At 33.8% G+C, this 23,950-nt stretch overlaps 2 protein-coding genes across 3 annotated transcripts in view; both read left to right on the plus strand.

Moving 5' to 3' along the window:
• The window catches only part of LOC141303889 (uncharacterized), a 24,980-nt gene extending 23,944 nt beyond the window's left edge, over window positions 1-1,036 (plus strand). The window contains exon 10 of the mRNA XM_073832440.1: window positions 865-1,036. Coding sequence (XP_073688541.1) covers window positions 865-1,036 — 172 coding nt within the window. The remainder of the gene's footprint in view (window positions 1-864) is intronic.
• LOC141322397 (equilibrative nucleoside transporter 4) lies at window positions 894-16,287 on the plus strand. 2 transcript variants are annotated; one of them, XM_073833428.1, is made up of 11 exons: window positions 894-1,077; window positions 2,718-2,941; window positions 5,090-5,221; window positions 7,363-7,476; window positions 9,006-9,134; window positions 9,243-9,317; window positions 9,413-9,678; window positions 12,748-12,871; window positions 14,924-15,111; window positions 15,205-15,445; window positions 15,598-16,287. In XM_073833428.1, exons 2-11 carry the CDS (start codon window positions 2,779-2,781, stop codon window positions 15,729-15,731), a joined length of 1,566 nt encoding a protein of 521 aa, XP_073689529.1. In that variant the 5' UTR covers window positions 894-1,077; window positions 2,718-2,778; the 3' UTR covers window positions 15,732-16,287. The 2 variants fall into 2 exon arrangements, with proteins under 2 accessions (XP_073689529.1, XP_073689535.1); XM_073833434.1 differs by having other exon boundaries at window positions 9,413-9,669.
• The last annotated feature ends 7,663 nt before the right edge of the window (window positions 16,288-23,950 follow it).

Below are 23,950 nucleotides of genomic sequence, written 5' to 3' on the forward strand. Positions count from 1 at the left end.
ATATATATATATATATATATATATATATATATATATATATATTATATATATATATATATATATATATATATATATATATATATATATATATATATATATATATATATATATATATATATATATATATATATATATATATATATATATATATATATATATATATATATATATATATATTATATATATATATATATATATATATATATATATATATATATATATATATATATAATATATATATATATATATATATATATATATATATATATATATATATATATATATATATATATATATATATAAATACAACAAATCTCATAAATCACACTTGAAATATTGTTAAATAAATAATTGTTATTGATTTACCTGAAAATAAAATAAAATACAAAAATCTATATTTACAATGTAGAAATCTTAATAGGACAATTTAACCCATCTTATTAAAGTGTATATAGGCCTATTACTGTGTTTTGGTAGTGACACATTTGGGGAGAGGACAATTATTCTAAAACTTTCTTAAAATACAATATAAGAATTAACTGCACAATTGCTAGAAATGTGTAGTTGAATATCATACAATTTGCATACATACAAAATGTGTGTAAAAATACTTTTTTCAAAACGTTTCCGTTTACCAATTCTGTAGAATGGCCCATATAGGCCTATGCATTTCTACAATTTGTTTAAATTGTAGTTTTAGGTTTTTCTAAAATATTTAAATATTCGTGTCACTGCATGTTAATCACTGATCAGTTTTGCATTTATTATTCACCGCAATACTGAAATAAGAGCAGTTCATGAAAAAGTACACTAATGCAGGTTTCCTTTAAAGCAATAATTAAAGCGGGTTGCCTTGGCAGACAGCTGGAGGCTTCAGACCGATGCAAACGCGCTGCTGTGTGGGAGGGAGAATGACAGCGGCTCTGTGCTTCTTCACCTTGTGCAGGAGGATATTTACACCGGAGAACCCAAACAACACCACACGCACGATGAAAACGCTTCATATGTAAAGAAGGGTTGTGCTTACGTGGAGTAACATGCGAATAAGGGAGGGAAGACGCATTTAATTGTTCGGGGGTAAGATTTAACCTGTTGTCTTTCTGATGAGCGTATCGCTTTTGTCTCTTTAAAATGATGCATGAGCGCTGCCAGATGAATAATGGAAATATATGCTGCGAAATGATAGTCTGACTAGCCATAACAAGTCCTGTGAGAGCAACAAAGCAGCCTACGGATAGTAGAACATTATGTGCGATTTTCTCGCAGGGATGGTTTGTTTTAAAAAGAAAAAAGTGATTAAATTCGCTTTAAAAAGCCTGTACAGATGGTTTTGCCTTACTGCTAATGACACATTAGTATCTAGCGAGGCGGAGATTAGTTTGTTTATTTTTTTTCCACAAGGAAGTTTTCGCGCATAATTTGAATTTAGACTTAATCCGTTTTACTCCGTCTTGTTTTTTCACCAAATTTGTTTCGACACAAATTTAGTTTTAACTTATTTTCAACAGCATCAGGTGCTCTTATTGTTCGTCTAGCGTCCTTCATCTGCATTCATCAGCCCTTTTTCTATATCACTGGCTCTCTGCATCATTTTGGAAAGGTTTACGTGTTATTATTGTAATATATATTTTAATATGTATTTGTAATACATTCACTTTCTTTCTAGTGGATATTATATGATCTATAGAAATAAAAATGAGTAAATGACACATCTTGACAGTCCATGGTTGAGCAGCAGGTGTTGCTCTGCTTTTTATTTGCATGTCTCAGTAATGTTTACATACAATATCTTAGTTAAACAACATCCACTATGATAATACTGGCCGCATGACAACTTTGTGAATATGTTGTTTTACGCCTTTGTGTTTGGCTACCAACTCTCACTGTGTAAATGATTGACAATGAACTATTCCATTTGGTTTATTCACCACTCACTCAAAGCAACACGGTCGGATACGGCACAAAATGTGCCCAACATCTCTCTAGTCAATGACGTAACACTGATATCAAAGATTGCTTTTCTTTTGAACCAGTCGTGCACTGCCAGCTCCAGCCTCTTCAAAGGATGCATTGGCAGATTTCCAAGATGAGGAAAATTTCAATAGCATGTCCAACGGTGACATCTTGGCTAAGGCTGTTCTTGCTTGAAAGTGCCTTATTTGCATTAAGAATATAGATTTATTTTAGATTATCTGATTGTTTTTTTTAAACTAGCCCAGAGGGATGCAATATATATCCATTGACGATACATTAGGCTACTAATGATGCACATGTATACATATGCAAATACAAATAAAAAAGACTTGCACAAAAGCAGCATATAGTCAAAAGAGAAATGTCACATGGCACGGTTGATTTAACAGAAAGTGGCTTGAGGCTGCTCTTGACATGCTTTTATTACACTTCACTGTTCAGTCACTAGAGCCAATTTGACATCACAGGCCCCTTTCATCTCGGCAAACTAGAATAATATATATGAAAACTCAAATCATGATAATTTGCCATAATGCTTGTGATGAGGGTACTGAACTTTATGAACATCATATACATGCAAATTAAAACAAAAAATGTAATGCAAAGCTGAATTTTCAGCATCATTACTCCAGTCTTCAGTGTCACCCTTCAGAAATCATTATAATATCCTTATTTGCTGCTAAAGAAACATTTCTTATTAATGAATACAATTTTGAAAATCTGTTATTTTCATCCTCTTTCAGATCATATTTTTGAAACTGTTAAAGACGGCCTTTTCAGATATTCTGGCCCAAAAAAGGGACAATGGGCTCAAAAGGAGTAGAGAGACGTAAACAGGCCACCCCTGGCCAGACTCCCGAAGGCAATGTGGTGATGAGCTTCAGTTTTGAGAGCTATCAGCTGGAGGAAGAGGATTGTCAGGTGAAAGACATCTCTGATAAAGGAGTGCTGGCCCTTTCTGAACCTGGTGAGTTGCTGCTGCATATGATGTGCCTCAGTGTAAATACAGAATGTCATTTGAGACACTATTTCATATGTGTCGTGCTCGTACTATGTGTATAAATTAGTGCTGCCAATCGATTAAAAAAAAAAGTTCTTTCTAAAATTAATTGCGATTAATCGCGACTAATCACACCTAACAATACAGTTTTTAATAAATACCTAAAGTTTAAGTCAAAAGTTTACATAATCTATCAAAATAAGAGAGATCATACAAAATGCGTGTTATTTTTTATTTAGTACTGACCTGAATAAGATATTTCACATAGAAGATGCTTACATGTAGTTCGCAAGAGAAAATAATAGTTTAATTTGATAAAAATGACCATGTTCAAAAGTTTTCATACACTTGATTCTTAATACTGTTTTGTTACCTGAATGATCCACAGCTGTGTTTTGTTTTTGTTTGTTTAGTGATAGCTGTTCATGATTCCCTTGTTTGTCCTGAACAGTTAAACTGCCTGCTGTTCTTCAGTAAAATCCTTTAGATCCCACGGATTCTTTGGTTTTTTGGCATTTTTGTGCATTTGAACACATTCCAACAATGACTGTACGATTTTGAGATCCATCTTTTCACACTGAGGACAACTGAGAGACTCATATGCAACTATTACAGAAGTTTGAAATGCTCACTGATGCTTCAGAAGGAAACATGATGCATTAAGAGCCATTACCAAAATATTATATTGTTTCATTTGGTACTGCCCTTCAGAAGCTACAGAAAATACTTACTGTAAAACCCGACAAGTTACAAGTTACAAGTTAAGTAACTCAAACCGTTTGAGGAAACCGTTTAAATAAATATGAGTACTATAAACTCATCTACATTGATTTAAATTAACTTAACTCAATGTAGATGAGTTCATAGTACACATATTTATCGGTTTTAAAACTTAAATGGTTTAAGGCAATCGGTTTCCTCAAACGGTTTGAGTTACCGTACAGTTACCTCCCCCCCCGGCTTTAATGCATTGTTTTCCCTTATTTAACACTTATTAGACTTTAAAAAAGAACAACTTCTAATTTAAGTGAACTTAAAACAATTTTTACACAAACCCATGATTTACCTGTGCCCTTCAGCGAGCAGGAAAGATACAGAAATTGAATAAAGTTGTCAAACACTAAATACTAAATTAAACATAGTTGAATCCTTAAAGCTACAAAAGTTATTGATTTCCTCTTTTTTGTTTTTGTTCTTTGATTAATAGACATCACAGCAGCTGGGTTATTAGCTTATTTGGCTGCTATTACTTTAAGAGCTGCCACTGCTGAACATGACGTGGATCTGATACGCATGCTCGTAGTTTCATTCACACTTTAATATGATATAATACAGGCTACAGCATGCATCGCCGTATTTGTGCGTGCAATCGAAGCGTGCATGCTATGAGCACAGTATAACGCCTGATAGGACAGGTAAATTCGTTTTCATTAACATATGGCATGACAACAGGGCATTCCCGCACTCGTTTGACAAAGTGAAGTGGGGTGGCCAACCCTAGACCCGCCCCTGCTTTAAATATTTTTACATGCCAATTTTGACAGCACTAGTATAAATACATATTTTGGTTTGACAAAGACTCTCCTTGGTTTCCAAGGTTACAATACTTGGCATGTACTAGCTAGGTCTAATCATGTTAGGTGGAGAGTCTGCTGTCCCCTCATGTTGCCTGGTTACAAAGGTCATCCTTTTTAAATCAGTGGAGTAGAAGAACCTGCATTGATCTTTAGAGTTTGCTAGGCTCTTCTAGCTATGCCAGTGTACGTTTCTAGCTAAGCAATATACATTTTTCATTTTTAAGCATGATTTCATTTCTTCCATCTCTTAAATTAGGCATGCAGTGTTAAAGTACTAACCATTAGGAAGCCAGCAAGAGGCACAGAAGTGATTCCATCAATCAGTTTCCTCATCCAGAAAGAGAGAGAGGGAGCAAAATGTCAAATGTCTCATACATATGCATAAATACACTTCAAAGAGACAGCACACAGGCTGAGAGACAAATATTTAAAATGCTCATATTTTCAAATGTCATACAAATAAAACACAGACGGGAGTTTTGTTTATAACTCGCGCTCGTTGTTTGTGCATACAAATGTGTGTGATTTCTGTGCACAGCGTTTGAAGAACCTATTCCAGATGACCGTTACCATGGGATCTATTTTGCCATGCTCCTGGCTGGAGTGGGCTTCCTGCTGCCTTACAATAGCTTCATTACAGATGTTGACTACCTGCATCATAAATTCGAAGGTACTCCATTATAATTATGGACTCCATATTTTCAGTAGCATTAACATGAAACAAATTATGACTGAAATTTCTGCTTTAAAATTGGTGATTGCTAGAATTGCTGTGTATAATGTTTTGCTTTGTATATGTACATATATTTTGATATGTATATATAAAGAGAGAGAGAGAGCAAGAGATAGATAGATCAGATGTCTTTAAAACATCTAGCTACATCTAGCTACAGTGTTGTTTTCGTCAACGATGACGACGCCACTTTTTTCATGACGATAACGAGACGATGACGAGGTAAAAATGGCTCGTTGATGACTAAAACATGACGAGACGTGTGTGAGTTTCCGTTGACGAGACGAGAATAGATGAAAATGTTAGTGGGTGGTCTGTCAGATGTTTAAAATGCATGACATTTCTGCTTATTGTGCATGCCAATTAAAACCTAAAAAGTATCTGCCGCTATGGCAAGCCGTATTAGCATTAAATACTCTTTTCCATACTAGTATGGCAAGCCGTTTTAGCATTCTATCCTTGTTTGGTTACGCCCACCACCTGGCGTGCAGCACACAACGTGCTCAACACGTCACATTGTTGGCACTCAGACAGACAGACGATTAACCATGATGGCGGCAGTTTGCACACAGGGTGGTCGCAAACGGCGAGAGGACCTATGGGTGTATTTCAAATATGTCTTTTTTGTCTAAAACCATTCCTTCATTATTGTAATTATTGGTGAAAATAGTCAATCCGGAAGCTCACAATGTGTTGAACTATAGATCTGCTATTTTCACAACTTATAAGTGACACTACCCAACAGCAAAATACTTACTGACCTACATTAATTTGTTAAAAGACTACTTTTTCCCCTTTTTTTGACTCAAATTAGACTAAAACCTTTTTGACTCTTCGTTGACTAAAATTGGACTAAAACTATCACATATAGAAGTGACTAAAATTGGACTAAAACTAATAAGCATTTTAGTCCAAAAGACTAAGACTAAGACTAAATCTAAGATGGTTGTCAAAAACAACACTGTCTAGCTATATAGATAGATAGATAGATAGATAGATAGATAGATAGATAGATAGATAGATAGATAGATAGATAGATAGATAGATGGATAGCTCAACAAGGCTGCATTTATTTGTGATAAATTCAGTGTAGTATTTGAAAATATTATTACAATTTAAAATCACAGTTTTGTATGTCATTTTAATATGCTGATTTGGTGCTAAAGAAATGTTTTTTTATTATCAGCGTTGAAAACATTTGTGTTGGTTAATATTTTTGTGGCTGTTTTTACTGTTAATTTTATAATCTAATAATCTAAAACATTTTGTGTCTGTGTGTTTATGTTTTTATGTTTTTTAAAAGCAAAACAGAACTTGAACAGTTAAAGGGATTGTTCACTCAAAAATGAAAATTCTGTCATTAATTACTCATTCTTATGTTGAAGATAATTTTGATGAAATCCAAGAGCTTTCTTACCCTGCATAGACAGCAATGCAACTGACACGTTCAAGGCCCAGAAAAGTAGTAAGGACAATGTTGAAAGTAGTCCAAGTGACATCAGTGGTTCAACCTTATGACACTACGAGAATAATACAATTATATAATTTTTTCTCCATGTTGGTCTTCGCATGCATCGTGGTCTCTCATGAATGTACACTGAAGATTGACACGGAAGAGAAGAAATTGTTGAATAAAGTCACTATTTTTGTTGCATTTGCACACAAAAAATATTCTCAAAGCTTCATAACATTACAGTTGAACCACTAATGTCACATGAAATATTTTGTTGATGTCCTTACTACTTTTCTGGGTCTTGAATTTGTCAGTTGCATTGCTGTCTATGCAGGGACAGAAAGCTCTCAGATTTCATTAAAAATATCTTTGTGTTCTGAAGATGAACAAAGGTCTTGCGGGTTTGGAACGACAAGAGGGTAAGTAAATAATAACAGAATTTTTTTTTTTTTTTTTTGGGTGAACTATCCCTTTAACATCATGCATTTTCATTATATAAAGATAATCAGTTTTGACATTTGTGTTTGTATTTGACATGAAAAATGAACAAAATCTGTTTGATTGAGCATTACTTATGATTCCTTCATGATTGTAAGAAAAAAAAATTGTCTTCTGTGTCTTTCAGGAACATCCATTGTGTTTGACATGGGTTTAACATATATACTTGTAGCCCTAGTGGCTGTAATCCTAAACAATGTCCTGGTGGAGATGCTGAGCCTGCACACCAGGATCACTGTGGGTGAGTGTGTTTATTTAGAGCAGACTGACACGCACACAGACAGTAAAGCACAAAGGGATGGGGGAGGAGGCCGCTGATTGACCTGACAGAGCTGCTGGCCTGAGGGGAGAGGGAGGAGGGGCGACAGCCCAGTCTGACAGCTGCATCACTCATCTTAACCTGAGGAATAACACTCACCAAACACTGCTAAATACGCACTAAGAGGATGGCACGCATATATCTGAAACAGCAGATAAACACAGGAAAATTACATCATGACAATACCAACTGACTGATGACACAATGAAAATACACTCACACACAGCCTGAAATCTTTTAAAGGGATAGTTCACCCAAAAATGCAAATTCTGTCATTAATTACTCACCCTCATGTCGTTCCAAACCCGTAAGACCTTCGTTCATCTTCGGAACACAAATTAAGATATTTTTGATATGATCCAAGAGCTTTCTGACCCTGCATAGACAGCAAGGGACCCCCATAGACGTTTAAGGTCTAGAAAGGTACTAAGAAAATTGACAAAATGGTCCATGTGACATCAGTGGTTAAATCAAAATTTTATAAAGTTAAAAAAAATACTCAAAAAAATTAAAATAACAACTGTTATGCATGCACTGAGTCTTGTTTACGTTCAGAGGAAAGCATGCGCATGCGTCATGGTACTCTCTAAAATGGTGCTAGGGGGAAATGACGTGGAAGAAACTGTTTAATAAAGTTATTTTAGTTTTTTTTTTGTGCAATAAAAAGTATTTATGTCACATGGACCGTTTTGTCGATGTTTCTGGATCTTGATCGTGGTAGGACCCTTGCTGTCTATGCAGGGTCAGAAAGCTCTTGGATTTTATCAAAAATATCTTAATTTGTGTTTCAAAGAGGAACAAAGGTCTTACAGGTTTGGAACAACATGAGGGTGAGTAATTAATGACAGAATTGGCATTTTTGGGTGAACTATCACTTTAACCATCAAGTACAGTGATCTGAAAAGCTGCAAACAGGGAAAAATATGTACATTTCAGACTTTTAAAGGGATATTTCAACTCAAAAATGCTGTTCCAAAACGATGATAATTAAAAAAATATATCTGTTTTTTTCTGTACCGTGTTATTTAGTGGAGACCACTGTTGTTTAACTTTCATTATATAAACAAAAACAGAGATATTAAAAAAAAAAGTCTTGTTTTATGTCCCATAGAAGAAAATGCCATATAGGTTTGGAACGACATGAGGGTATATAAATGATTTTTGGATAAATTGTCTTTTTACAAGCCCTCCAAAAACGAATAATAATAATAATTTTATTTACTTTATTTTAATTTTTTAATTTTTTGGAGTTATAAAACTGCAAGTTTTACAAGAAAATGCTGTTTTATTACTTGTCATTTATTTCTAATTCACTAGCAATTTCTGAGTGAAGATTGTTTCCAAGTAAATCCTAATCCTATAACTATTCCTAAAAACATTTTTAATGCATAGATTATTTTACAGTTGTGCGGCCTCAAATTTGTTTACATCCGAGTTAATTTCTTACACAGGTTACCTATTTGCACTTGGACCTCTGCTTTTTGTCACTATTTTTGATGTGTGGCTGGAGAGGTTCACCACAAAGCAGTCGTACGTCATCAATCTGATGTCTATGGGTACTGTGGCCTTTGGATGTACAGGTATTTATTTATACTTTGCTTTCCAAGGCCTGTTGGGAGTGACATTTTTAGGCTCACATTCTCATCCATTTCCAGCCATAACAGTGTTTTACCCTGTTGTGTCTCTAGTGCAGCAGTCCAGTTTCTATGGATACATGGGGATGCTCCCCAAGCGCTACACACAGGGCGTGATGACTGGAGAGAGTAAGAGGCGTTTTGCTATCAGATGTGCTCATGAAAATCTATGATGTTTAAGTCAACAGAAAAAACACAATTCTCATTCTGTTTTTTCTGTATAGGCACGGCAGGAGTGATCATTTCACTCAGTCGTATTTTCACCAAACTACTGATCAAAAACGAGAGGAAGAACACCATTATCTTCTTCGTCATTTCCATCTGTATGGTGCTACTGTGCTTTATCCTGCACATACTGGTGCGAAGGACACGCTTTGTCCAGTACTACACGAGTCTGGCGCGACGGGGCCTGTCCCACCCCAAAGACCACTCACAAAATGGAACTCAGTACCAGGTCCACCATGATGTCATTACAGAAGAAGTAAGATTTGTAAGTTTTGCATGCCAAATGTGAGAATGTTTATGGATTTGTCAAAATTACAGCTTGATTGGCAATGATGAACAATACAAATGTAATAATGATTAATTATTCAAGTCAAAAGTTTTTGAACAGTAAGATTTTTTAATTTTTTTTAAAGAAGTCTCTTCTGCACACCAAGCCTGCATTTATTTGATCCAAAATACAGGAAAAGCAGTAATATTGTGAAATATTGTTATGATTTGAAATAACTGTTTTCTGTTTGAATATATTTTAAAATGCAATTTATTCCTGTGATGTAAAGCTGAATTTTCTCCAGTCTTCAGTGTCACATGATCCTTCAGAAATCATTCTAATATGCTGACTTGCTTTTAAATGAACATTTATCATTAGTATTTAAAACAGTTGAGTACATTTTTTCAGGATTCTTTAATGAATAGACAGATCCAAAGACCAGCATTTATCTGAAATAAAAGCTTTTGTAACATTATAGATTATACCATTCAAAAGCTTAGAGTCAGTATAATATATTTTTTTGGGAAGGAAATTATAGAAATGAATACATTTATTTAGCAGTGATGCTTTAAATAGATCTAAAGTTATAATAAAGACATTTATAATGTTACAAAAGATTTCTATTTCAGATAAATGCTGTTCTTCTGAACTTTCTATTTATCAAAGAAACCTGAAAAAAATCTACTCAGCTGTTTTCAACATAATAATTAAACAATGTTTTTGAGCAGCAAATCAGAATATTAGAATGATTTCTGAAGGATCATGTGACTGGAGTAATGATGCTAAAAATTCAGCTTGGAAATCACAGGAATAAATTACACTTTAAAATATATCCAAACATGGTAAAAATTTTAAATGGTAAAAATATTTCAAAATTTTACAGTTTCTGCTGCATTTTGGATCAAATAAATGCAGGCTTGGTGACCAGAAGAGACTAAAGAACCAAAAAAAAAATACTGTGCAAAAACATTTCACTGGTAGTGTATGTAATGCATAATGGATGTATATTTAAAAAATACAAAATGCAATTCTATTCTATTTTATTATATTCTATTTATTTATATAGCACATTTAAAAACAACAGATGTTAGCCAAAGTGCTTTAAAAATCAACACATACAATGTAAAATTATAAAACACAATAACACAAAAATACATAAAATGAAAATATATATATAAATATAAAAAAAACACGTAATACACAAATAATATGTAGATTTTATTGTAGATTGTAGTTTATATTAATAGTAATGCATTTCTGTGAATTTTCATTTTAAGCATGCTCTTCCATGGCATTGTCCATTGTAATCAAGTGCACTAATCATTCTAACACTGAAAGTCTGGACAAAGCAATACTTAAAGGGATAGTTCACCCAAAATTAAAAATTCTTAAAAGTTATTAATTACTTACCCTCATGTCGTTCCAAACCTGTAAGACCTTTGTTCATCTTTGGAACACAAATTAAGAAACTTTTGATGAAATCTAAGAGCTGCATAGACAGCAACACAACTGACATGTTCAAAAACCAGAAAGGTAGTAAGAACAAAGGAGAGTAATTTTGGGTGAAGAGTTACCAAGTCATATTTTATTCTGCTCTTGCTGTCTCATACATTTGCATTATGTTTATCATAAAGACTGCTTGCCAGCCCAACATGTGTAGACAGTTTTTGCAGGCAAAAGTCTGCTTTGGAATTATAAGGTTCTATCTGACATTTTTGTCAAGATTGAGTTATTCACATATTCTTATTCTGTGATGTTTCTTGTGTATGTGTGTACATTTTGAACCTATTTTAAGAAAAAAAAAAAGGGTTCTATTTACAGAAGTCTATGGAACGCAACATCTTTAAAGCTCAATATCTCAAAAGTGCTCAGAATGCAGATAGAACCTTATTATTCCAAGCTGGCGATTTCTCTCCCTGCTTTAAGGTTTCGAAATCCCTTCGGAATTTAATAAATCAGAGGCATTATCATGTGTGACGAAATTCATTGGAATGTAGAATCGTAAAGCTCTCTTTAATTTAGCTGGACCGTAAAAAGACAGTTTTAGTTACGCATACTCAGCTGTGTTTTCTCTAAAATCTCCCATAACTCCATTTCATCTGTGCCGGTCAGTGCTCTCGACGACTGTGCTCTCAGCAGCCCTGAGAAGGACACAGGGAGAGCTTGATTTAAGTGCTCACTCAGACACAGGCGGTTTGGGTGGAGTAATATATGAAAGCACTTCAGATAAACCTCATGTTTTTCCTGCGGGTGACAGACTAAGCACTCAGCCGTTCCTTCTCTTAAGATTTCTTCATCTTTGTCCAGAAATTCATAGGCTATGATAAAAATGCCATCATGGATTTTTCTTTTGCTATTGTGGAAAATGAGATTAACAACTATAGAGGTTTACCCAACTTCTGAGAAGTCTGAAAATGTAAAAAGGGTCTATTAAGGGTATTTTGAACTCGTTCAGCTTCAACTTATGATGCAAAGAAAACCAACCAGCAATCCAGTTCAATTTCCTTTTAGATTTTTTGACTAAGCGCTGGACAGAAAGAGCTGATCTTTAATCTATCAAAGAATAAAAATGCCTCACAATGAGATTCCTACTGTTCATTGTTGCATAATTATTTTTTATTTATTTAATGCTAGTCTATGCTGGATCTTATGTGTAGCTTATGATTCTGTGAGGGTGTATTTCTCCTGAGCAGTTGCCCGTCTGTTCTTCCATGAGACCCGCATGCTCTTGTTTTATTCTCAGCAAATTAAGGAGAGTGGTTTTACTAGCTCAGCCAAACACTTAATCAAGTAATGGCCCTCCTCAAACAGGCCCTGCAGAAATGCTAGTTCATCAAGAAAAGCATTACAATATCTGGATGCACTGCACGCTCTTACAAAGTCGCAGTGACCTGCTTGATAGGGGCACTGCTTTTGATCTGTTGTTTTGTTACAAGGTTTTTGCTGTATTGAACTGAAAAAAAAAAAAAAAAAAAAAATATATATATATATATATATATACACTGTCCTATACGGATATATAATGTATTCAGTATGAATTGTTCAGATGTCCTGTCTGTTTTCAAGGGTAATGGCGCAGTGGGCTCTTCCCCAGCTGAAGACGGCTGCACAGATTTTGCTGGAGGAAACACTTACGTAAGGTTTGATGTGCCCAAACCAAAGATTAAACAGAGCTGGCCTGGCATCAAAGGTGCGATCTCATTTATAATACTGTATTTTACTGAATACTGTATATTAATTCTCTTTAACAAAGAAATTATGATTTAGCAGTGACTAGCCGATAACAAGTAATCAATAATAATTTTCATGTTATGACCAGAAACTTATGATTTGTTTGATATTTTCTAAACTGAAAATGTCGGTAACACTTTACAATAAGGTGTCATTTGTTAACATTAGTTAATGTATTAACTAACATGAATGAACAGTACATTTATTACATTATTTATTCATCTTTGTTCATGTTAGTTAATAGAATTACAGAGTCATGTTAGTTCACAGTGCATTAACTAATGTGGTAACACTTTATTTTATGTGTGTCCTTGTTTCGAGTTATATTTACTTACTATTATGACAACAATAAATTATGCATAAATACATGCAAGCCAAACCCTAATCCTAAACCTAACTATATTGTAAGTACATGTAGTTAATTAATATTACTCAGTACTAAAAGTGTAACCCTAATGTTAACAAACACAACTTGTGATTTTAATAATGCATTAGTAAATGCTGAAATTAACATTGACTAAGATTTATAAATTATGTAGAAGTAATGTTCTTACTTAGTTCATGTTAACTAATATACTGTATTGACTCGAATATAAGACAATGTTTTTTGGGGGGGAAATAAATCTGAAAAAACTTTAAAGTGACTTTAAAAATGTAAGACAGTACCCAGATTAATATTTCTTATTATTTCTTATTTCACTTCTACTGTTAATGAAATGTTAGTAGGCTACTATGAGATGGATAGCCTAATTGTTATAATTCAGATGGCTACCTGTTATTTTTATGGTATATCAAAAAGTGTATGTTTGTATTTAAAATAAAAATTTAAATAGGAAAAACATGCAATGTGAAAATAATTAAAATAATTTATTATTTGGGTCAATATGGTAGTTAACTAATGAACCTTATTGTAAAGTGTTACCAAAATTCTATACTATTTTGTCCAAATTAATTAAATTTTTTTTTTAATTTTACAACTGAATAAAGGCATCATGACATTATAATGTACAGTATGACAAAGATATCCATTAAGAGATCTGCAAAAGCGTATATTTATAATCTTATTAAATTTGTGTTTTGTTTATTTTTAGGAAATAAGAAGTCATAATTAATTGCTAAAGGTTGATAAAAAATGAATATTACCATTATTATTATATAAGATATAATGCATAATGTATATTTTTAAAATATACAAAATGCAACTATATAATATATAAATATGAAAAATATATAATACACAATAATATGAAAATAAATTCACTGAATGAAATAAATAAATTATTATTAATTACTTGTGCTTTGTTCCTTTTCAGATAATAAGTTACTTTGTATGCCTAATAATTATTATATGTATTTGTATGCACACTGCCATTCAAAAGGTTGACAAGGTTAATTTAAAAAAATATATATATTATTAATTATATAATATACAGATGTAAAATACATATTGTATATTTTAAAAATATACAAAATGCAACAATATAATATATATAAATATTGAAAATATATAATACACAATAATATGAAAATGAAATCATTCAGTGGAATTAATAAATTATAAATAATTATAAATTAATAATTTGTGCTTTGTTTATTTTCAGATAATAATAAGTTACTCTGCGTTCCTAATAATCAAGTATTTGTATAAACACTACCATTCAAGAGTTTGGGGTTAATTAAATGTTTTTTTCCCCTTTTACTTTAAGTGTTTTCTATTTGAATGTATTTCAAAATGTAATTTATTCCTGTGGATTTTCAGCATTTATTACTCCAGTGTCAAATGATCTTTCAGAAATCATTCTAATATGCTGATTTGCTGCTCAAGAAAAGCAGTTCTGTTTGTGGAAAGTATTTTTTTCTTTGACAAATAGCAGGTTCAAAAGAACACATTTATATGAAATAGATTTTTTTTCTTTAGTAACAGTATGAACATCTTTAATAGTGTTTTTTGATGCATCCTTCCTGGATTATAAGTTATTGGTTAATCAAGCAGTGACCCCTTCTGTTGCAGACATGATCCTGCATCGATATGTGGTTGCGCGGGTGATCTGGACCTACATGCTGTCTATTGCCGTCACCTACTTCATCACGCTGTGTCTTTTTCCTGGACTGGAGTCGGAGATCAGGAACGCCACATTGGGAGAATGGCTGCCGATCCTAATCATGGCCATCTTCAACATATCCGACTTTGTGGGCAAAGTATGTTCAGTGACTTCATGACATTTCAGATTATATGTCATCTATGTTCTTTGAAGTAATTTGACACCTAACCTCATCTCTCCACGTGTCTAGATCCTGGCAGCCGTGCCGTACGAATGGAACGGAATTCGTCTTCTCCTCTGCTCGTGTGTGCGAGTAGTTTTCATCCCTCTGTTCATCATGTGTGTGTATCCAGCTCAGAAGCCCACCTTCAGCCACCCGGCATGGCCTTGCATCTTCTCTCTCCTCATGGGCATCACTAATGGCTACTTTGGCAGTGTTCCCATGATTCATGCCGCAGGCAAGGTGGCACCTGAACAGAGGGAACTAGCAGGTAAATCCATCACCCCATTTAGATTCCTAGAGTAGAAATGCAGATGAACAGGTGCTTGTATGCAAGCTTAAACCTCCAGAAGGATGCATTTATAATCAATTCTCTAGAGATGCAGTCATTAACTTTAGTTTGTGATTTTTTTTTTCCCACAGGGAACATAATGACTGTGTCCTACATGTCTGGACTGATGTTAGGCTCTGTGGTCGCCTATGCTGCCTACAGTTTTACTGCTTCAGGCTCCAGCCTCCACTCAGAGACTGGCTATAACTTTACCCAGGGGTACTAGTACCCTAGTCCAAGCCAAAAAAACATGTCTGTTCCTGTCATCAATCTCATCAGGTGGCACCTTTGCCACTCTGTGTAGCAACTCCGCAGTTCCCATAAATCAGACCTCTGCTGCAGGCTTCTTTGGCCCACCTGCAATGCCGTGTGCCTGTGAATGTAGTCAAATGGATGAAGAAAAAAGCTTTGACACTGTAAAGAGTTATATATGTGTGCTTACTTGTGTTGCCTCTTCTTGTTTTCCGAGAGTGTTCTTTCCATGGTGCCAAAAGTTATTTGGTGCATCCATTAAGATGCCAAATGTTAGCTGTGTGGTGATAAAGCTGGAGTTTGATGTTTCTGTTTAATGTATATGGTATGACAGACAAATGTGAACGTTTATGAGTACATTCAGGACTGATGAACTTATAAATGAGGGTCATTTATATCTAGATGCATGTAAAAGGGATTTGACGAAGAGAAAGAAAACCATAATCTTTTGAGTGCAATATGGATACTGGACCTTTTTGCTAAAGCTAACTGAATGTAAACGTCTCTAAATAAATGCTCTTTTGTAAATGTTCCTGGCTTTTTCCTTTCGTGTTTACTACAGTTGAGGTCAAAAGTTTACATACACCTGGAAAATGTTAATTGTTTTACCAAAATAAGAGGGATCATACCAAATATATGTTATTTTTTATTTAGTACTGACCTGAATAAGATACTTTACATAAAAGACATTTACATATAGTCCACAAGAGAAAATAATAGTTGAATTCATTAAAATGACCCCATTCAAAAGTTTACACACACTTGATTCTTAATACTGTGTTGTTACCTGAATAATCCACAGCCGTCTTTTTTTTTTAGTTTAGTGATAGTTGTTTATTAGTCTTCAGGTCCCACAAAAGCATTTTGTGTATTTGAACCCTTTCCAACAATGACTGTATGGATTTGAGATCCATCTTTACACATTGAGGACAAATAAGAGACTCATATGCAACTACCATGGGTATTACATAAGGTTCAAATGCTCACTGATGCTTGGGGTGAACACTTTTGAACAGAATGTATAGCCTATGTGTAAATGTTTCTTATTTTTCCTAAATATTATATATTTTTTGTTCATTTAGTACTGTCCTTCAGAAGTTACAGAAGATACTGACATGTTTCCCATAAGACAATTTACCCTGATCTTCAAAATGGCTCTTAATGCATTGTGTTTCCTTCTGAAGCATCAGTGAGTGCTTGAACCTTCTGTAATAGTTGCATATGAGTCTCTCAGTTGTCCTCAGCGTGAAAAAATGGATCTCAAAACCATACAGTCATTGTTGGAAGAGTTGGAAGTGTCTTACAATATTTCAGTGTACTATCTTAATTATGAATACACTGGTCTGTAGTGCAAGCAGTTTTACTGTTTACTACAAACTATTCCTCTGGTTATTTCCCTTATGAACCAGAAGTCTCATCCACACAGGCTTAATTCCCCGTTTAAAAATATGATGGAGAGGAACTAGTAGTGTTTGTGTTTTAGTTTCACATTTTCGAGATTCGAGTAAAAATGTTTAGTTCACGAATCAAACGTAATTGTGTACTAAATGTAACGTTACTCCCAAACACTATTCGGCCAACAGTCCCGCCGCCCAAAACTCAAAAGGCCGCGGTTAATTTCCCCCCTTTTTAGAGCCTAGGGCTGTCAGATAGACATATCAGATTTCTCAAGACTTATTTCAGTGATTTTAGTTAGATAGCGCGGACGTTTTATACATTTTTAAAAGCCAAATGGTAATAGGAAAAAGTAACATATTCCAGACAGCAGATGGCGCTGCTGCACAACGTTTTTTTAGATTAGTATACTGTCCAGTGGTCTTGACAAACGGTACTTTTTATAGTATTTTATTTGTGTTAGCCACAGACACAAACAGAGACGGCGAGATAACATGTGCTACATTTGGGTTTAAAAAAAAATATCTGATAAAACACAAATGGTAACTTAATATTTTTACACCTCAAACTCATATTATGCTGGCCACATCCACGGATTAACGCAGAGAGATGATTCACGACGTTTTAACGGAAGAACATTCTGGAGATGCTCTGTACTGCGGTGATGTGCTGCTATGAGAAGGTAACATACGAGCATGGGCTATTCAGCAAACACCAAAATCCATTAAAGCACCAGACAATTTACAGCTACTCTGTGAAAATAGCAATGCAATAGGCAATCAAATTCTAGGCAGTCGATCCATTTCTGCCTGGATAGCAGGCACAGTACAGATTTCCTCCTAATTTATCTGACCTATTCTTAGTTAATACATTCATAGAAAAAAACGTGCTGGGTTGGTATTAGCCCTCACCAAATTATTTTTTCTGAATAATGACAGCAGTCACATTATTAGGTTTTAATTGCATGCAGCAGGAAAAGCTTATTTTCATACTTAAGTCATACTTAAAATATTTAAGTCACTAGATTTGCAGTACTTTTACTTTATGGACAGACACCCTGGGGCAACCTGAGGCTGCTCTAGGGCATGATGGTGATGATGGGGGATTCCAGTCCCTCTCCAGTTCATGAATTGACTCTACTGGGGTTTCAAATAGCAACCCTTAATGTTTTATTGATAGGCATAGTAGAGGAAAGACAAGACTAGAGAACTAGCAGAGTGAACCGGCCGTTAAACTTGTGTCACACGTAAAGACACCACAGTTCACTGTCAAAACATGCATTAACCATTAATCTGTTCATTATGTAAAAATGTGCAGACATATACAATTTAAATTTCTGTGCATATTACGGAATAAAATCTATTTTATGTATATACAGTTGAAATCAAAAGTTCACATACACCTTGCAGAATCTGCAAAATGTTAATTATTTTACCAAAATAAGAGGTATCATACAAAATGCATGTTGTTTTTAATTTAGCACTGACCTGAATGAGATATTTCACATAAAAGATGTTTACATGTAGTACACAAGAGAAAATAATGTTAAAGTGTATACATATATATAAAAAAGATTTTGAAGGTCAGGGTAGATTTAACTTATTTTGTCTTCTGGGAAACATCTAACTATCTTCTGTAGCTTTTAAAGGGAAGTACTAAATGAAAAAAAAAAAAAGATATTTAGACACATCTTCATTCTGTTCAAAAGTTTACACCCCTGGCTCTTAATGCATTGTTTTTCCTTCTGAAGCATCAGTGAGCGTTTGAATCTTCTGTAATAGTTGCATATGAGTCCCTCAGTTGTCCTCAGTGTGAAAACATGGATCTCAAAATCATACAGTCATTGTTGGAAATGGTTTAAATACACAAAAATGCTGAAAAACCAAAGAATTTGTGGGACCTGAAGGACTTTTCTAAAGAACAGCAGGCAGTTTAACTGTTCAGGACAAACAAGGGACTCATGGTCAACTATCACTAAACAAAAAAACACAGCTGTGGATTCAGGTAACAGCACAGTATTAAGAATCAAGTGTGTGTAAACTTTCGAACAGGGTCATTTTTAAAAATAAATTTAACTATTATTTTCTCTTGTGGACTATGTGTAAATATCTTTTATGTGTAATATCTTTTTCAGGTCATTACTAAATATAAAATAACATGCATTTTGTATGATCCCTCTTAGTTTGGTAAAATAATTAACATTTTGCAGATTCTACAAGGTGCACGTAAACTTTTGACCTCAACTGTACATATTACAGCTTCCAGTTATTTAGGTGCCACAGTCTTGACAAAATAATAATAATAAAAAAAACCTTACACAGAAAAAAACACTATATTTTTATATAATTTACAAATGCTGTTGAAATGTAAGCCGTCTATAGCAATATTTAATTGGTCTCATATTATGGGAAATTATGCTATTATACAACAATCGGACTTTCCCTCGAGTCTAAAATACAAAAACAGGAATTTGTCATATGTGAGGATTTATCTGCTATCATTTTCCCACACTCTCTTGTTTTTACAAAACCACCTGAGAAGAGTCCTGTGGAGCCATTATGTATAGTAGTGTTGCAACCACGCTGGCCTAATTAACTCCATAGAGAATTAAAATAGGGTGTAGTCTCGGTCACAATGAGGCTTCTAATTTTGGTCTAGCCGCTGGAGGGTTTCTGGTGTCTAATAGTACAGTTCCTGAACATTTTTCACTCTGCTCTAGTTCTCTGGCGCTGTATTTTGAGCAGCCTCCAAAACTCGAGAGGAGATGGATCAACTCGGTGAAAGTTAAACGGGCCAGGATGTGCCAACTGACATCCAATTCATCACTGGGAATCATCTTCTATCTTTTGTTATAATCCCACTTTGCTCGCTGTCCTCTAAACTAGATATACAGCAATAGAACAATGTCAGACAGGTAACTTTATGGCTCTTTGGACTGACCTTGAGTGGTTATCCTACTTAATTACACGGCTACCCTAAATACATATCAAGTTTAAATAAAATATTGGTTAAACCTGAAATTGTTAAAACACTACTATTCAAAAGTTTGAGGTTAGTATGAGTTTTAATGTTTTTGACAGTCTCTTATGCTCACCAAGGCTGCATTTATTTGATCAAAAAATACAGTAAAAATAGTAATAATGTGAAAAATTATTATATATTACAATTTAAACTTTTCTATTTTTTTTTTTTTAAATATAATTTACTCCTGTTATGGCAAAACTGAATTTTTTTACTCCAGTCTTCAGTGTGACATGATCCTATAGAAATCATTCTAATATTTTTGTGAAAACCATTTTAGTCTGGATTATTTTATGAATATAAAGTTCAAAAGAACAGCATTTATTTGAAATAGCAATTTTGTAAAGTTAGAAAAGTCTTCTCTTTCACTTTCAATCAATTTAATACATCCTTAATAAATAAAAGTATTCATTTAAAAAATAAAGGACCATCATATACAGTGCTGCTTAAAATAAGTAAGATTTATGTTTTTTAAAGAAGTCTCTTCTGCCTACCAAGCCTGCAAACAGTAAAATGTAGATTTTTGATGAATAGAAAGCTTAGAAGAATAGCATTTATCTGAAATAGGAATCTTTTGTAACTACTCCAAGCTTTTGAATAGTATAGTGTATAATGTTACAAAAGCTTTATTTCAGATGTTGATGCTGATCTTTGGATCTTTCGATTCATCAAATAATCCTGAAAAATGTACTTAACTGTTTTAAATATTGATAATAATAATAATACAAAACGTTACCTGAACAGCAAATCAGCATATTAGAATGATTTCTGAAGGATCATGTAACACTGAAGACTGGAGTAATGATGCTCAAAATTTAGCTTTCATTACAGAAATAAATTACATTTGAAAATATATTCAAATAGAAAGCAGTTATTTGAAGTAGTAAAAATATTTCTGTTTTTGCTGTACTTTGGATCAAATAAATGCAGGCTTGGTGAGCAGAAAAGACTTCTTTAAAAAACATAAAAAATCTTACTGTTCAAAAACTTGGTAGTGTAAATATGACCCAAAAAAGTCCTGAAAGTAGACAAAGAGAACCCAGTCAAACAAAAGAGACAAAAATATATACTTTGTCATTTATTTATTGAGAAAAATGATCCACTGTAACATATGTGCATTGCAAAAGTATGTGAATCTTTGTTTTCAGTATCTGGTTTGACCCACTTTTGCAGCAGTTACTGCAGGTAAAGTTTATTTTAACTGCTGATCAGTCCTGCACAACGACTTGTAGGAATTTTAGCCCATTCCTCAGTATAGAACTGCTTTAACTCTGTCATGTTGGTGGGTTTCCTCCTGTGAAACTGCTTGCTTCATTTCAATTGGATTAAGGTCTGAACGTTGCCTTGGCCATTCCAAAATTTATTTTTGTTCTTCTCTAACCATTCTTTGGTAGACCGAGTTGTACGCTTGGGGTCATTGTCTTGCTTCATGACCTATTTCTCTCAAGATTCAGTTCTCAGACAGATATCCTGACATTTTCCTTTTGTGTTCCACAAAACATTTCTCCAGTAGCCCTCTGGCTTGTCCACATGATCTTTAGCAAGCTGCAGATGGGCAGCAATGTTCTCTTTGGAGAGCAGTGGCTTTCTTCTTGCAACTCCGCCATGCACATCCTGGTTATTCAGTGTTCTCCTGATGGTGGACTCACAATAACATTAACATTAACACGTGAGAAAGGCCTTTAATTGCTTAGAAGTTACTCCGCGGTCCTTTGTAATCTTATGGACTATTGCTGGTCTTGATTCTTGTTGGTGGACCACTCCTGGTAACTGGGTAACAATGGTCTTGAATTTCTTCCATTTGTACACATCTGTCTGACTGTGGATTTGTGGAGTCCAAACTCTTTAGAGAAGGCTTTGTAACCTTCTCCAGCCTGATGAGCAACAACAACTCTTTTTCTGAGGTCCTCAGAGATCTCCTCCTTTGTTTGTGCCTGATTCACTTTCACAAACATGATCAGACTTTGATAGATCCCTCTTCTTTGAATAGAACAGGGCAGACAATGACACCTGATAGTCATCTCACTAATTCAAAACACCGCTGAACAGACGGTACTATTTCACCTTCAAATGAACTGCTAATCCTAGAGATTCACATACTTTTGCAACACACGGATATGTATTACTGGATGATTTTTCTAAAAAACAAATGACAAAGAAAATATTTTTGTCTAAATGATTGGGTTCTCTGTCTACTTTCAGGACTACTTTCAGAAAATCTGATGATGTTGTGGGTCATATTTATGCAGAAATATAGAAAATTCTAAAGAGTTCACAAACTTTTAAGCAGCACTGTGTATGTAATATATTATTAAGATTTGTGATGTTTTTAAAGAAGTCTTTCCTGCTCATCGAGGTTGTGTTTATTTGATTAAAATACAGAAAAAAATGTAATATTGTGAAATATTATTGCAATTTTAAATAGTGGTTTTCCATTTTAATATATTTTAAAATAGAACTTATTCCTGTGATGCAAAGCTAAATTTTCACCATCATTACTCCAGTCTTCAGTGTGAAATGATCCTTCAGAAATCATTCTAATATACTGATTTATTATTAAACAGTTGTGCTTTATATTTACACACACACACACACACACACACACACACACACACACACACACACACACACACATATATATATATATATATATATATACAGTATATATATACACACACATACATATATATTTTGGAACCTGTAACTTTTTTCAGGATTCTTTTATAAATAAAATGTTAAAAAGAACAGCATTTATTTAAAATAGAAGTCTTTTGTATCAGTACTGTTCAAAGTTTGGGGACAGTAAATTTATTCTTTCTTTCTTTGAAAGAAAATGATACTTTTATTTTGCAAGGATGTGTTAAATTATTAAATTCCAAAAAATTTCTCAAAAATATTAAACAGCACAACTGTTTCCAACACTGATAATAAATCGGCATATTAGAATGATTTCTGAAGGATCGTGTGACACTGAAGACTGGAGTAATGATGCTGAAAAATGAGCTTTGCATCACAGGAATAAATTAAATTGAAGTATATTAAAATAAAAAACTGTTATTTTAAATTACAATAATTATTTCATAATATTAACATTTTTCTGTAGTTTTGATCAAATAAATACAACTTTGATTAACATAAGAGACTTCTTTAAATAACATAAAAAATCTTACAGATCCCAAAAATTTGAACAGCACTCTATATGTGTATATATATATATATATATATATATATACCACAATAAGTCTATAGCAACAAGAATACTGCAGCAGTACTACAGTGATAATAATACCGAAGTCCTCTAAGGTCGTTTTCACTACAATCGATAACTGAGACGAAAGATGGCACAAGCTGTTTCTGTTTGGAAGAAAAGAGAGCCAGTGAGTCCACTGTGTGATACGAGAGACATGAAATAGTGTCGGTTTCAGACAGTGCTGCCATGGATGATGGTGAAGATTATATATCTGACTGCTGAATGCCACAACTGACCAATCAAAATCAAGTATTGCGAAACATGTTGTTTGTCTCCTTGATTCATCATTGTTGTCATAGTTTTGGTATCACTGTTTTGACTAACGAACTATAGTTTTCTATGTTTCTGCGCTAAAATCTTGACATTATCCCTTGGGAAAGAATGGGATTTTCATTTGCGTTCCCGTGCCGGTTGTGGTGGAATACTCTTGTTTTTTTGTAGCGAGCTTCTCAGTGAGTCAAGGACATTGCCAAGGTTGCATTCATACACTTTCTCTGACACACACATACTCGCAGCTGCACAGTATC

The sequence above is a fragment of the Garra rufa genome, chromosome 1, assembly GCF_049309525.1.
Source record: "Garra rufa chromosome 1, GarRuf1.0, whole genome shotgun sequence".
Taxonomy (NCBI): Eukaryota; Metazoa; Chordata; class Actinopteri; order Cypriniformes; family Cyprinidae; genus Garra; species Garra rufa.